Source organism: Stegastes partitus, unplaced genomic scaffold (assembly GCF_000690725.1).
Source record: "Stegastes partitus isolate 25-593 unplaced genomic scaffold, Stegastes_partitus-1.0.2 Scaffold860, whole genome shotgun sequence".
Classification (NCBI taxonomy): Eukaryota; Metazoa; Chordata; class Actinopteri; family Pomacentridae; genus Stegastes; species Stegastes partitus.
Window position 1 is genome coordinate 170,750 of NW_007578591.1, and position 16,200 is coordinate 186,949.

At 38.6% G+C, this 16,200-nt stretch overlaps 2 protein-coding genes across 4 annotated transcripts in view; one reads left to right on the plus strand and one right to left on the minus strand.

Moving 5' to 3' along the window:
* Positions 1-600: 600 nt before the first annotated feature.
* On the minus strand, positions 601-8,068 carry LOC103365650 (uncharacterized). Its single transcript, XM_008293137.1, has 11 exons — positions 7,974-8,068; positions 7,582-7,639; positions 6,016-6,030; positions 5,797-5,927; positions 5,582-5,717; positions 4,605-4,889; positions 4,082-4,420; positions 3,807-3,991; positions 1,903-2,004; positions 1,714-1,812; positions 601-1,622 (listed from the first exon to the last, which is right to left on the minus strand). Exons 1-11 carry the CDS (start codon positions 7,980-7,982, stop codon positions 1,401-1,403), a joined length of 1,581 nt encoding a protein of 526 aa, XP_008291359.1. The 5' UTR covers positions 7,983-8,068; the 3' UTR covers positions 601-1,400.
* Positions 8,069-9,413: 1,345 nt separating this feature from the next.
* LOC103365651 (uncharacterized) overlaps positions 9,414-16,200 on the plus strand; it is a 20,960-nt gene continuing 14,173 nt past the window's right edge. Inside the window, exons 1-9 of one of the 3 annotated variants that reach the window (XM_008293138.1) lie at positions 9,415-9,691; positions 11,014-11,156; positions 11,540-11,672; positions 12,557-12,829; positions 12,931-13,227; positions 13,321-13,478; positions 13,565-13,657; positions 14,684-14,731; positions 14,864-15,282. In XM_008293138.1, the coding sequence (XP_008291360.1) occupies positions 9,652-9,691; positions 11,014-11,156; positions 11,540-11,672; positions 12,557-12,829; positions 12,931-13,227; positions 13,321-13,478; positions 13,565-13,657; positions 14,684-14,731; positions 14,864-15,034 (1,356 nt within the window). In that variant the 5' untranslated portion in view covers positions 9,415-9,651 and the 3' untranslated portion in view covers positions 15,035-15,282. Of the gene's footprint in view, positions 9,692-11,013; positions 11,157-11,539; positions 11,673-12,556; positions 12,830-12,930; positions 13,228-13,320; positions 13,479-13,564; positions 13,658-14,683; positions 14,732-14,863; positions 15,283-16,200 lie in introns of those variants that run through there. The other 2 variants (XM_008293139.1, XM_008293140.1) reach the window with 2 other exon arrangements.

Below are 16,200 nucleotides of genomic sequence, written 5' to 3' on the forward strand. Positions count from 1 at the left end.
CAGTGACAACAGAGAAAGAACTACATGGGAAGTCGTGGCTGCTGACAGAGGAAAGATTCTGGTCACTGCATGACGGGGGAGGTAGAGACAGAGATGTACATCCTCGTAACATATGACAAATTCAGGAATACAAGTCAGGAATACTTCAAAAAGATTGATTCTTACTCCCAAACCTAACAGAACAAGATGAGAAGAAAAAGCAACAGATTCTATCAGGAGGGACATATTATTAAAACATCATTGAATATGGCCATTATCTTGACACAGCATATTATACATTTGGCACACACACATCATATATTTACAGTCTTTTCTTCTTCTTCTTTTTTTTTTTTGCCGTTCTCATTCTTTTTTATTATATAAATATTTTTTCATTCCCCTAAATAAACTCTTTTAAAATTACATTTTTTAAAAATCTTCTCACCCTATTTTTTTCTTATTTGAATTACACCATCCTTGATGCCTTGATGGCATTGTTAACCGGATATTCATTCCAGTAAAGCATATTGCATATGAATCATATGAAATGTGTGTGTAGAATTACTTTAAAATAAAAATGTAGAAATACATATTGCAAAAAAAAAAGAACAATCTGTGGGGTTTGAACTGTCTCTTTATATTGTCACCTTTCCCTGACATTCATATACTTTATCGTCACTTCATACCAAATGTACAATGTAGACATGTGTAGTATATGGGAGGGATCGTCTAAGATCTGTGTGTGTTAAAGAGAAGTTTTATTGTTTAAGAGATGACATTTTGATATTGCAAAAACTACCATGAGCAGCATTCCAACATTTTTGCTGACGGAAAGATTTGGTGAAAAGATGCTATCCTTTACACAAAGTTTACAGATTAACAGGCTATTGCATTATTTAGTGAAACGTAACTATTACTAACCTCGAAGGTAAATACACAAGATCTGCAAAAAATTATTAATCTGCAGAACAGACATGTAACATGATACTGTAGCGGTTAGGAATGGTCAGCAAGACGGGCGAGTACTTCAGTTAAGTCTATATTGCTGTACAGTACGTAAAAATTCTCTTTTGCAAACTTTAGTACCACAACTCTAATTTCTACGTAGCCCTAGAGATCATAGTACACACACTGAAAAAAAACACACTGACAGTCAGCAAATACAGTGCAGATCATGTTGGTCCTGAGGGTCTGGAGGTAGGTAACAGCAGGAGATTTCAGGAGCACCATCAGCCAGCAGAATATCACACAGGAAGGTTAATGCTCAACTCATGCTTCAGAAAAATTACACAAAAGTATCACAAGTTATTTTCGTACCAAACCGTTAAAACTGTGCAAAAGGCACAGGTGAGGTCTTTCTTTTCTCGATTTCTCCATGCCTTATGCTTCGTCTTCCCTTGTTTAAGCCCCAGTTCTCCTTTTTATAAGAAGTTCAGCTTCTTTGATGTGTAAACGCTGCAGGATTCAGACGTGTCCGTGTCCAGTGGCAGTGTGGAAAAGAATTCTTGTGTTTTGCTCCACCTTTCCTCATCTCCGTCTTTCACGATCTGGAACTGAACACAGTCCTCGGAGGAGTGGAGGCAGTCTGAAGCCCCAGGTACAGAAAAGGAAATCCTCCTCTCGTCCTCATTTGATTGAGCCCGCTAGAAAGGAAACAAAGACACACGTTTCAAACATACTTTAATCTGTGATATGCAAATACTCACAGCTAGAGTGTAGTAGCTGTCGTATTACCTCAGCGGCTAAATTATGACTAGGAGAGCTCTCTGCTGTCAATATGTGCACTTCTTGGTTCTCCGCTCTTGGACTTTCCGCCCTAACAGGAGAGTAACCCTGGAAATACAATCAAAAGCAAAGACATATGATTACATTTCTTAGTTTTAACTTTGTTGTGACTCATTTGATTCATTTAATCAGCCTTACAGTGTGAGCAGGGCTCGCTCTTGGGGTCCATTTTCTTGGTGTTCCAGGCTGCTGAGGGGGAGTGTAGTAGCCTGAGGGCTGATGATACGACTGACTGTAGTCCTGCAAAGACAAACATGGACAGTCAAAGTTAATCCAAGGGACAAAAACAAGACCAAAACAACTGGCTGCATTTACAAATCATGCAGATTGCTATACATGTCTTTTTCTTCGGACACCTCAACTGGTCCATGGCATTACTTTTCAATCACACTTTCATCACATATTCAGATCCATAAAATTAGAGTCAGAGATTCCAGATTAGGTGATTGGATCATCCTTAAGTATTGATAGGTGGAATCTGCCCTAGTCAAACCTCTGCTGTCCTCTTTGCTATTCAAGTGTGAGGTGTCATCATGCCCGTAAGTAGCACACTAAGGCCTTCAAAATGAAAAAAAAAAAAAACACAAAAAGATTGTGGATGCCTATAAGGGTCCAAAATCTCATCGCAAAACCACATAGAATTATACTGATATCTGGTGCTAAACCGTCATTATAAATAGGCAGAGTTACTGTCAGAGACGTAAAGCAGAGACAGATTCTGACCGGAATCACTGACCACAGTTGAGCAACAACAAAAGAATGATAGAAGAAGAAGTTTTGGAATCCAACAGAGGAAAGAATCTGTGGTCGCCACATAACATGTGAAGTAGAGACAGAGATGTACATCCTCTTAAACATAACAAATACAATCGAGACAGGAATATTGGAAAAAGTTGGATTCATTAATACCAAATATTGCAAAGGATTTAAAAAGATCTCCACATTATTTAAGCTACATCATTCCTATAAGTGGCAGAGACTACAAACCAGGCTATTTGATGGAAAAAGAAAAAAAAAAAGCCTCCAAAACCTTCAAGAACCAAGAAATTCCATCTCAGGATCTGCAGGCTTTTAGAACTGTTGGTGTCAAAATACATGTGTCTATATTCAGAAAGAGACCACAGAAATTTGACCTGCATGGGAGGTGTGCCAGGAAAAAAAGTTTTGTTGTCTCCAAAGAACACAAGAGCACAGTTTGCCAGTGAATATACCGGCAAAGGATTAGGCCTTTTACAGTGAGTTTGTCTGGACAGATGAATCTAAGATACAGTTTTTTGGCCACAGCACAGAACAAATATATCTCATGGTTTGGGGTCGGAAACTGGGCAGCTTGTAGTCATTGATTAATCTATGAATTCTATATCATATTAGAATGCTTGAAGATAATGTGAGGTCATCTGTCTGAAAGTCAGTCATAATGGTCCTAAGCTCACTTAAACAAATTCACCAAAGAATGGCTCAAAAAGAAGAAATGTAGGGTTGAGGAAAGGCCTCCTCAAAGTCCAGATTTGAATAACATTAAAAAGTTTTTTGGGGGTTTGAAATACAAATGGGATTTCGTGCATTAAAAACCCCCTCAAAAATCTTGCAAATTAAGTAATCGTGCATGGAAGAGGCAAAAAAAAAAAAAAGCATCCATCTGATGAAACACAAGAAATCATTCTGTTATTTCTAATGAGTTACTTTTCCACAAAAGTCATACAGCTATTGACCTTTTTTGATTAATAAATGGCTGAGAAATTCATTTTCCACGTGGTGCAGGATATCACCTTTATCTGTAGGAACTGTTTCAAGGAGGATCAAATGTTTGCTTGTCCAAATAAAAAGCCAACCATTTCAATGATTTTTTCATATGACTGCATATAGAAAATCACAGCAAAATGTAGTTTAGCTTTCTAACCAGCACAAAGGGATGCAACAGTGTACATACATATAATAATAATAATAACAACGCATGCAGCCATGGTGTGTCAGCAGTGTAACTATGACAATCAACAACAAACAGTAGTATTAAATTATGCGATTTCTCATGGTTTCCTCACCTGTATGTTAACTCGTGGGGGGTTGGCTGGTGGCGTGCGGTTTGTTCTGAAGCCAGCGATGATCTGCGAGAGGCTGCAGTTTGGGTAGCGCTTCATGAACAGGATGAAACCGGCAAGAGACACAAACATGCCGGAGGGGACAGTGATGGACTTGAAGAGCGCTCGCCAAGTTCCCCCTCTTTTATCTGGACAGATTATAAAGGCACAGATATTAGAATGCGTGGCAACTGTGAAGCAAAGATTTTAGAGAGCGGAAAACAGGTGACACAACTCACCGATCACTTGCAAGAAGGTGGAGGACACCAGGTTTCCGTTCCCATCTCTGATTTCATACAGCCCATCGTGCCTTGACGTCAGTCTTGCTATGACGACCTCATTGATGGAGCCGTTCCTGCTCAGGGAGATGATACCTCTGTAGCGCATGTCGTGGTCCGTTATCTGGCCCTCGCGGATCAGCTGCACGGGTCCACGTGGGGGTCGGGGGTCAAAGGGGCCCAGGGAGGATTCGTTGGGATATCGTGAGGGAGTAAAAATGAGATGGGCATGAAGGACAGGAAGAAATAATGGCAGGGTTAGAGACTCCTTGGTGAAGCGGGTCACATTAAAGGAGTGCCCTGCATCCATGTGCAGAATCATGAACAAAGAAGGAGTGGAGGACAATGAAGGAAATGCGGAGGTATGAGAGGGCACCACGGGAGAAGGAAAAGAAAAAATGAAATTATCACCACTCACACGATGCTAAAGTTAAAAAAAACTCATCAGTCAGCTTCTGAAAACTCGTGTTGGGCCTCTGCTCACCACGGACGCTGAGGGTGCTACGAGACAACGCCTTCCCAGAGTCGTCTCTCACAGTGTAATTGCCCTGATCGGCTTGCGTGACCCTCTCTGCCACCCAGACCTTCCCTGCTCGCAGCAGCCGCCCTCGGCCTGCGTTGCTGGTTTCAGGGTCGGTCCGGTTCCACAGAACAACCGGCATGGACTCCGGCGGAGCACCTCGAGGAGAAAACTCCAGCAGGGTGCCATTTTCGGGGATGCTGTGCTCAAAGTTCTCGCCATAGTTTCTGCGGTAGGGCTTAATGCACTCTGAAACATATTGAGGAAGTAATGGAAATTTACTGAGGAGCTGAAAGTAAAGTACAATTTTGAGATGCTGTCACTGAGTATTTAAAATGCTATTTTTTGCCTATTTCAAAGGAAGTCATTGGGATTTTTATTCCACTACATTCCTTCACAAAAAATGTGTCTGGTGCCCTTCATCACATTTCATGTCTCTGAGTTGTGCGCAGTTTCACTAAAGAACTTGCATAGTATTTTCCCGGCAAATTTGATCACATTTAAATTCTTTTTCTTTTTAAATTGGTTCTTCTGCTATCTCAGAACCTATGTGATATATTTTGTGACCCTGAAGTTGAAAACAACTAGACTAAACTACCTAAATGCTCATGAAGTAACTAAACCTTGCAACAGCTACAACAGTGAAATGCTGCTTTAACATACATCAGTAATGGTACAGTCATATCAACAGTCTAATAATGGCATAAATAATAACATCTTTCACTTTTGATACTTAAAGTATGTTTTGCTGATAATATCTCTGTGCTTTTACTCAAGTATAATGTTCTACTTGTATTTGTACTTGTATTAAATTAGGGGTATAAATACATGTGATGATCAGACGAGGAAGAAGGATCAAAGAGTCAAGTGATGGACACGCTATAACTCTGGTGTGTCATTAAAAAACACAGCTGGACTTCACTAACGGGTGGAAAATATACCTGAAACAATGAGGTGAACAGTCTCGTAGGTGAATCCAATGGACAGTTTGTTGGCATAAAGTCCCTGGTCGCTGTGAGTCACTTCTTTCAGGACCAACGTCTTGTCTCTGGTCCACTCGAACCGCGGGTCCTTTACCTGTAGGAGTGCAGTAAACAGGTTTAGGCAACACAACAAACAAACACTACAACACAACCACCGACACACTGACACTCACCGTGGTTTTCTCCAGCAGGATGCGTCTTGGACCCTCAGCATCTGGAGTAAAAGTCACAATTCTAGATGTCGAGTCCACTGGCAGACGAAACTCCTTCCCGACACACACCGTCTGGATTTTTTCTCTTTCGCCTGTTTAGATGATAAAGAATGTCAACAACCTGTTCAGAGACCTCTGCATGTGTTCCAGGTGGAGGATGAAATGTTGCTTTTGACTCACCGAGTAATTCCCAACCTGTGGGAAGAGTATAATTAACATGATTAGTTATCTAACACAGGGTTTGGATCTTACATAGAGTGAGATATCACTGTATATAATGGTAGCACTTTCTAAAAGAGTTAATCAGTCAAATCTGTAAAGATTTAAAAACTACAAAGCAAAAATGCTTTATTCGCGTGAATTGTTAAAAGTCAGGATTTAGAGTTGGGAATTGATTTGCCCTTTTTAGCTCTTTATGACAAGCTCTATGCTAACAATTACAAGTGCAATAATATAAATGACTGTTCCTCTTTATATGTTTAATAAACTATTTTTATACCTTCACGAAGCACAATTTGTTCACCTACAGCTTAAAAAACTTAAGTATTAATCATAGTTCTATATATATTTTCCTCTCTTTTTAATTAATATGTATATCTGATGTGTGATTATTAATGTTTCAGGGCTGAAAAGGATTCCACTGTCCATATCCTGTTCTGATTTGCACTGAACTTTGAGTCAGTAATATTCACTTTATCTACAAAGAAAGCCAGGCATCACTCCAGAAATCCAAAAACAACAAAGAATCCACTCATGTGTCAATCCTTTTACTCATTTTTAAAAAAAAATCAGCAATCAGTTGGCTGACAAATCATTTTGGGATTTTTTTTTTCTGACACTGTTCTGGAAAAAAAAAAAAAAACCTCCAATGGACTTTTTGACATCTGACTTTCTGGAAGGAGCTGCAGATCATAGGATCATCATCCTTTTTTAGGCCTTGTGAGGTCTGAGATGACACATGTTATGATTTGATGGTCCATAAATAAACTGAATTCATAAAACCTAAAGTTAGTTATGCTGCTACAGGCCTCGCATGATGCGCTGAGCACCTCTACTCCACTTTCATCTCACGTTTTTCTCTCTCCATAGATATACACGCCACCATCGCACATCACTAATTTTGTACCTTCTTTCTCTTCTGGTTTGTGTTTTAGCTTCTCTGGATCTGGAGCTGCACGTCTCTGATCTGCAGTTACTGGCCTCTCCAAAGTGTTTATTGTTCTGTTATGTGTTGTTTGTTTGGTCTCCATCTGTTCTCATGTTCTCTCTTCTCTGTACCCTAATCCCAACTCGTGGAGGCAGATGGCCGCTCTCCCTGAGCCTGGTTCTGCTGGAGGTTTTTTTCTCCTGGCTGCTGCCAAAATGCTGCTCGAAGAGAATCTAAAGGAAACTTTGGATTTGTTTGGTTTCTCTGTATAAACTGGGCCTTTACCTTAGTATGTGAAGTACCTTGAGATGATGCATGTTGTGAAATGACACCATGTGAATACACTTGAATTGAATTAGGTGAATGAACAGCTAATCCACATTTAAAACAGACAATTTTACAGATTTAGTTAAGAATCCTTCATTATTGACTATCAGATGCATTTGCACTTATGTTGCAGATGACTATCTAACTTCAGCTGCTGATTTAATAGACACTTGTCATACAAAGCACAAGTAAATGATTAAATAATGAACATTTAAGCCAGAACTTGCAAAGCATAAAGGCTAAAGACATTTAAATTCCATTTAAAAACTGACCTGCAGCCAAAGGGAGGGTGAACAGTGCAGTGAGGAGGACCCAGGAGGACATCTTCTCCTGGGAAAGACAGCAGATTGTTTCATCTGTAAACATCATTGACATTCGTCCCCACCCTCGACCATCAACCAACAAGCTGCACAAGAGGCAGCTGATGTAATGTGATGTGTGCGTCAGTGCAGAGCCAAACACTGCAGCCTGGTCGGACGCATGCAAAAAAAAGCATCAGCGCTGTCACCCAACATGCCCTGAAGTCAGCTCTTATCAGGTGTCCAACATGTTTCTATCGCCTCCCAGCAACACGCACAGCGCCGCAGCGGCCTATTAAGCGAACCCTTCATCGATTATTGATACACGATCACACAGTCGGTGACGCATTTGACCGTGAGCTCACCTGCAGCATGTGTGCAAACCGCGTCCACCGCTGAATGTTTGTCAGCGTTTCTGCTGATGGATATAAGAGGATATGAACGTTCTCCGCAGACCGCGCATGCGCACTGACCCCCTCTCGGCTGCTGCTGCGGCCAGTTCGTATTCTCAGCCGCTCCTACGCAAAGTGCGTCATTTTGTTGCGTTATTATTGACCTGTGCATAAATATAGCGAGAGAAGGGACAGTCACTAAATCGAACTGAATGAAGGAATTAAGCTTTTTCTGCAGAGAAATGTTTTATCATAGACTACACACTGCAGTGTTTGCATTCTGTGCCACTTTACTCCACTGTTTTCGGGGGATTTATTGTACTTTTACTCCTTTACTTTTACTACATATATATGAGACAGCTGAATTCACTTGTCAGATACCATTTTGCGTACAAATATGAGCTCAGACAATCTGATGCATTCTAAAGACTAAACCAGCCATCAGTATATGAAATACGTGATACACATTTATATAATTGTATATATTCTTTTAGTATTAACCTAAGTTATATATATTAATAGGAACTTATTAATAATGTAACAATGAAGTATTTGCATATATTGTGTATAATATAATGTATATTAATGTGATAACACTACATATTATATTCTACACTTGTTAATAAAATATTAAAATACAATTTCCAAATGCTTAAATCATTCAACACACACACATAATTAAGTTACGTAATGTATATGAATTAAAATTTATTATTCATGGGGAAATGAAAATATTTAAAATAATTGATATTGATGTTATATATCTTTTATCTATTGCTACTATATTCAAAATATGATATATAAAGTATGGTACTATATATCTAGATTTTTATAAAATGTATTCTATTGATATATATGAATATGATCGTACAAATATCTTGTATAAGAGTAAACCATTGAGTAGTATGTGAAATGCACAACATGAGCTCAGTTTTGAAATAAAAACACACGAAGCACATTTATATAATTGCATGTAAATATATAAAATTCTTTTTTATTTAATGTACAATAATTTAACTTATATTTATGCACAAAGTGTATGAATGGAAATAAAAGTGTGGTATATTATCCGGGAAAATTGGTTTTAAATAGTAATACAAGAGAACAATTGTCTTGTTAAGTGTACACAAACGTCTACGAAGTAAATACAGCAGCCTGCAGAGACAACATATAAAACAGCTCGTGGTCAGTGTTTATAACAGCGTCACTTTTGGCAAATGACTAAAAAGGGCCTTAAAGATTTCACAAGAAAACAAGTTAAACCACTGCAATGTTGTGTAGAAGAAACGTGTTTTCTTTTTTGTTTTTCTTCTTCTCGTAAATGCCCTTTATCTGCAGTCACAGAATCAACATGTGAGACCCTCCTCTTCCATGTGAAGCCTCGCCCAGTTTCACGTCTGACTGTCACGGAACACCAATAGAGCAACACACGAACTCGGTCCGATCACTAACAGGAAGTTGCAGTCGCTTCTTTGCAGTGATCATAAAAAAATATTTGACGTATAGTTTGAGCTCGATGTCTAGATTCCTGCCTGAGTAGCGTCGGTTTCTGGTGGATCCATCGGGAGGGTTACTCTCACTTCAGGCACCTTCACAACATCTTGGTTAGAAGTGACGGGAACAACAGGACAACCCGTGCGCTCTGTGGAACATGTTGCTGCTGCTTCTGACAGTTTTCACTTTCTTCTTCGGTGAGTAGAACTAGTTCACACAAGCACACTCTACACACGAAGCGGAACAGTGTTTTGGGATTAACTTTGACGATACTAAGCAACTTGTTTTCTGTCCCAAATACAAAACACAAGAACAACACCCATGACCTGCCAGTTCTGTAGCAACTGTTTGGTGCATTTGGCCAGAAGTGTCTCCTTGGGAAATAACTGATTAAAAAAAAGCAGCAGAAACCATGGATTCATAAACAAATGTAGAAATGAACTTTATATATAGATGAGACATTAATTTAGTTTAGTTGAATTAACTGCATTTTGTGATATGTACAGTCATCCTCAGATTTATTCATACCGTTCCATTAAAGAAAAGGCAAAAGTCACAATAGTTGCTGAAATAACTAGAAACGGAAAAAGGTAATAATAAATAAAAAATTCCTAAATTATAATTTAGTGAAATAAGACGTTGCTTTTGAATTGTGGTTGAAAGAATAATTTAAAAAACCAAAAACAAAACTGTCCCAGACAAATTGGTACACTTTGCTGATGAGCAGTGGACCAAAAATCAAAATAGCTGTCAACAGGTGCAGAAGTCTGACTGACAGTTACAGAAAACACTTGATTGCAGTGATTGCCTCAAAGGTTCAACAAAATATTAGTTTACAGGTCCCATCATGCTTGTTTGCTTGTTTTTTTGTTTGTTTTTAATATTTCTGTTCAACCACAATTCAAAAACAATGTCGTGCTTTTCATTATTTTTTTTATTTCTTATTATTCTTATCAATTTCAACTTATTTCAGTGACAGCTTTTTCCTTCTTTAATGGGAGGGTATGAATACATTTGAGGACGACTGTACACTACATCTACAAATTTAACACAAACTTTATGTTGTATAGCTATACTGTCACTTTTTATGCATCCTTTTTAAAAATGTAACAGCTAAATTGACTTATTTATCTCTGTATTTGACTTCATATTCATTAATTTCACCTCTTTAGTTGACAATAAGTTTACTTCTCATGTAGAGTGTTATGTGATAGCTGTTCAGCTTTTAGCTGAAATAATGAGCTCCAAGCTGCATTACACAGAAGTAATTACAAGACCAACTGCTCTTTTCTTTCCATAGTCTAAACAACAAGCCTTCAACTTTCATAACTTAATTTGAATTTCACCATAGTGGTTAAGTAAGTAGATGTTTTTCTAAAAATGCCAAAACTCACGCTTGATGGCCAAAAAAGTGTCAGATTTATGGGCGTGGCCTACATGTTCTTGGATGCTTTGTTTCTGACTGATCTTCATATTTCCTCCACCTGTCTCTCCTTGTCTCGCATCTTTATGATCGAAGGTTCATCTGCTGTTCAGCATGAAGCCTGTTATGGAAAGAGCTTTTCGATACCACTTGGCTTTGGCCCACCTTTATATGACGGACCGTTGATCTTGGAGCCCAGTCGAAGGGGATCCACAAGAACAGTGATGGATAAAGGGATGGTGAGCAGCTTCTGGTGCTCTGGTTTATACTGTGATCATTACTGCTGTGTAGAGATGCAACAATTAATGCAACACGTCAGTTGTCAGCTTTTGAATCAGTTGGTAACTATTGTGATAACTAAGTAACTGGTTTAAGTATTTATTTTTTTCTTCCAAATTCTCATAAATTTACTCTTCTGTGACAGTAAACTGAATGTTTTTGGATTGTGTAAAAAAACAAGACAATTGAGGACGTAATCTTGACCTTTGGGAAACACTGACTGACACTTTTCACCAAACATTTTACCAACCAAAGAACTAATCGATTAATTAGGAAAATAACTGACACAGACAGAATCTGTCCTCTATCCTGAGCAAATGTTTTTGTGTTGTCCACCTTTCAGTCAATGGAACCGCGCCTCAAAGTTTCGATTTACTCAGCTACTTTGACAGATCTGAACAAAGGAGATGAGGGAACTTATTCCAAGTTATCTGATCCGCAGAGACAGTCTTGGAGTTTCAAGCTGAAGGTTTTGGGTGAGAACTTTTCACACTGGTGTTTAAAGAAAATGCATCATATTTCGAACCTTTTTATTTTTTACAGTGGTCTGTGACATTAATGACTAGCATTACAAACATAAAAGATACAATATATGTAAATAGTTGATAGAGCACCTGCAGCTTTTATACAACAGTTTGATGAACATAACATTCATGGCTGAACTGTTATTTGATAAAACAATATTGTCATATACTTAGGTTATTTGGACCACAAGTACAATTTTAAGGGGTGATGTCTTCGGTCGTGGACTGAGGGGCAGAACAACAGACACATTCCAAAGCAACACACAGAGAATCTAGAGACCTTATTTTCAGAGCTGTAAAGTTGATAGTAGACCATTTCAGAAGACGTCCAATCCAAAACTCACATCCAAATGGAGCATCTGCATATCAGATGTTTACTTCAGAATGACCACTTGCAGTCCTCTTGGAGACAACAGGACGTCTTCTACCTGTACCAGAACCTGATAAGAGTTATACAGTGTCAACTGTGAGGAGAGCCACACTTCCTCACAATTGACATTTCCGATTATAAGACTGATCAATATGAGTAGATTTGATATTTTATCAGTATTCAATCCAGAATATTCCTGATAAATGTCTTTCAGATAGTCAAATTAAAAATCTGAGTGGCGCCCTTGATAAATTAGTGCAGTTTTGATCATAAAGTGTAGTTTCTACTTATGTGGTGCGCCGTGTGAGGCTACATTTTTGTGACACTTTTCTTAGAATGCAATATACTTTACATGTCTATCCCATCACAAAGTATTTGTAGAGCTAAGTATTTCTTTTTGCTATGTGAACTATAAAATAAACCAACCCTGTTTTATTTGTTTGTTTTTTTTACTGGGTATTTTTAGATTGTGCTGATGAGGTAAAAAAAAAATATGGGGAATTTTGGACCCTATCTTTTCCCAGAGGGGCGGCATTATTTGAGTTCACGCCCCCTAACAGTGTGGACCCACCAGTGGTCCTGTGGAATCGCTCAAACCCTCTGGTCAAAAGTGGAAACAGAGGACGGGTGTCTGGAAATTCCTGGCAAGTGTCGAACGTTGCACAGTCAGAAAATGGCTTCTACAACATTAGGAAGAAAGACAACACTTTGCTGTCCAGGATCCATCTCACTGTAAAAGGTGATGTCAGGAGCTTAGTAGAAGTCGCACAGGAGATTTTCAACTGCCATGTACCAGATTATATGTGTTTTCACAGTCTGTTCAACCTTTGTCACTCACAGAAAACATCAGACACTATCATAAAGTGGTGGACAAAAACGTGATCTTTGAATATCCGTGGGACAACGGCGCATGGTTTGTGACTTTCCAGCCTGCAGGGGAATTTAGCAAAATAACACTGATCAAGAATGGCAGTGAGCATACAGAAGACCGGTTCAGGTGGAGATTGGATACATCAAGTGAAGGCCCAAAAATCTATTCTTTGGAAAGCAGAAACTCTGGCACCTATGAGTTCACAGACAAGGAAGGCAACCTGGCCTTGGTTGCACACCTGGTGGTGCGAGAAAAAGAAGACTATGGTGAGAAAACATACATTTTTTCTTACGGTAGGGACAGTACTGCTGATCCCAACTAACACAGCCACTCCCCTAAACACCTCTGTGCTCTTTCAGATTCTGGCGATCCTCCTCCCACACAAATTTTAATTTACATTGGCATAGCTGCCTTGTTGGCAGTTTTCTGCTGTTGCTGCTTCTGTTGTAAAAAGAAGTGCTGTAAAAAAGACAAGTCTGCTCCTCAGACTGCAGCAGCACCTGCCGTGTCTTATCATGTAAGTATCTCTTCAAATGAGCATGCAGAGCTGCTGCTTTAACATACGTTGCTACGTTAATTTCAACATCCTTATTCCTATTACAGGATGAGAGTCAACCTGTAGGCCCAAGTTACTCAGCTGTACCGTCTTCTTCATTTGTCTCTCATCAACCCACAGCTGCCCCTCGTGAGCGACAGGTATGTAGAAGCTTTAAAAGTTTGGTGTGCACTGGACAGGTGAAGGAGAAATAGAGATGAAGCAAAGGGGTGCCAATAATTATGGAGGGTGCTGTATTTATTTTCTTTTTTCAAAATAAATAAATAAATAAAACAAATCTAAATTAAGCTTACACTTGTTCTATAATAAATTTCAAATAATTCCCGCAGAACCAGAAACTATTACAGCAACTTGCTGCCTCAGCAGTCAGAAAACGGTTTACCTTCTGGATGGAGCACCGGACTAGACCAAGATTAGTTCCTAATTATTAAACTGAGCGATAATTGGCTCCTATATAACATATGAAAAATATCAGCCTCTATATCGATTTTTTTAAATCCTAAAAATTGCCATTTGCTCCAAAAATCCAGTTTCGGTTTGGTTCTTGCCGGTATGAACGGGAGGAGTTAAAATGTTAAATAAAACTTTGTTCATAGTCTATAGAGGCACATGACTATTGTTTTAAGCCTATTCGTTAGCAAATTGCTGCAGTTTGCCTCAGAAGTCACACTATTTTGCTGAGTCAAAACTTATATCTTCTATGTGGTTTACAGTTTCTGAAAATAATACTATTTTTCATGTCCAGTTCAAAATGCCAGTCATAAATCTGCTTAGAAATAATAAACAATAAGACTCTCCCTATAGCTGCAGAACTTGCCTGAGGATTCACATTTTAAAGTTTTCTTTAGTATCAAAGTGGCTGCTGAAATAGCTAATAAGAGGTCCTCTTTGGAGTGCGATGACAACAGACATTTAATGGTGCCGTTTTGCCATAATGCAAATAAAGACTAAAAAAAACGAACATTAAAGCCCACAGTACTCATTGAATCAATGGCAACATTAAACATTCTGTTTCCCCATCCCTAAGCATTAGAACTGTAGACCAAAAACTTAGAACATGGTTGGCCAACAAAATAAAGGTTGTCCAGTTTCTTTTGTCCTCCTTTTCATTCCTGTAAAATGTTCTCCTTTTGCCAGCGCTGACTGGTTTTTTCTTTACCTTACAGGTGTACTACCAGCCAACGGCCGTCCTTGTAACACCCTCTCCGCTGCAGGTAAATACATAAACATACAAGAATCCTCTCTACATGCTAAAAAATCAAGGAACAAGAGAGTCTTTGATCTAAGGCAGACTCTTTCTACACATTGAAGGTGTTGCACAACCTTAGTTTCCCTTTTGTCTCCAGGTTGCTCCTCCAGGAGGATCTGCTCCAGCTCCCTCAGCCGCCTCAGACTTTCTCTCCTTGGACTCAGATCCTCGGTTTGAGCTGAAAGGACTGACTTCCTCTACTCTACCCCTTAGCTCAGACACAACTCTCTGCAGCGTTTACACCTCAGAGAAACTAAACTTTATGTAAAGAGCACGCTGAAAATTCAAGTGAGTCAGAGTTGATTCGTCTTTTTCAGATCTAGATTGTACTGTGTAATATTCACACATTATTTTTTAGGTCTTTGCTAGTAAGTTGTGGTGATAGATCCATAGGACAGGAGCCGTTATTCACACGATGTTGGCACATGGCCAGACCCCCCAGTAGTGTTTTATGTCTTCTTTCTTTGAAAGAAAAATGCATTGCGAATGAACTGTGCAGTATTAAGTGTTTTTTTTTTTTTAAATACCTCTACACTGAAAAAAAATTTTATGTTTTTTTTCTGCTTTTAAATGTACTTGTGAAACACAACTTACTGTTATGTGACAGATTTCCCCTGTTTTATTCATTTTAAAATAGTCTTTTTAAAAAACAATTTACTCTTGTATTACAGATTTTTTCTAAAAATGTATGTATTGACTATATAGTAAAAAAACAAAAACAATCCAAAACTTTACATAATGTCCACATTTTACTTTTTTTGGGGGAACTGATATCTTTTTTTTTTTTCTTTTTTTTTCTTTATGGTGCTTGCATTTAAGGTTGTAGCTGAGAACAAAGCAGTGGAGTGTAGCTTCACTTTATCCATTTCATTAATCAGTTTTTAATGCTTTAAATGTTTTTTCCCCTCTGTTCCTCAGGTAAGACAAAATAACTCTCACTCGGTGTTATTTGTAAGTTGCAGCTGTGTTTTAAGACTAAACTCACATAATCAGGATTTTTGTACACTCTGGCATACATGTGCATTTGCCATAAACTTGGACAATCATTTGAATGTATAAATAATGTTTGCTTTGCCTTTGTCCTGTTGCCAAGGATGTCACAGTTTGAACACGAGATGATAGCAGCTTTACTTATTGTTACCAACTACTTTAAAGGTTGTTTCATGTCTCTGTCATGAGCCTTCACCTCCATATATCACGAGCCTCTGTGGTTTGATCATTACATTTTGAGTGGTGGTGTGTGCTATTATTTTATTTGTTGTATTTTTGTGTGAAAATGTATATCCTACATATGTAAACTGCTTACTTTGAATGTTTTTGTGTGTTATTTCTAAATCCTGTGTGAGCTGCAGGTTTTATTTTAAGCTCTCAGATTTGGAAGACTGGTTCTGCTGGAGGTTTTTTCACCCTGCTGTTGCCAAGTATTGCTATGTG

Coding starts and splice junctions, on each gene's coding strand:
- LOC103365650 (XM_008293137.1), bottom strand. Junction 5,718..5,796: donor TCCTGCTGGAGAAAACCACG/GTGAGTGTCAGT, acceptor GCACTCCTACAG/GTAAAGGACCCGCGGTTCGA. Junction 2,005..3,806: donor CCCCACGAGTTAACATACAG/GTGAGGAAACCA, acceptor TTGTCTTTGCAG/GACTACAGTCAGTCGTATCA.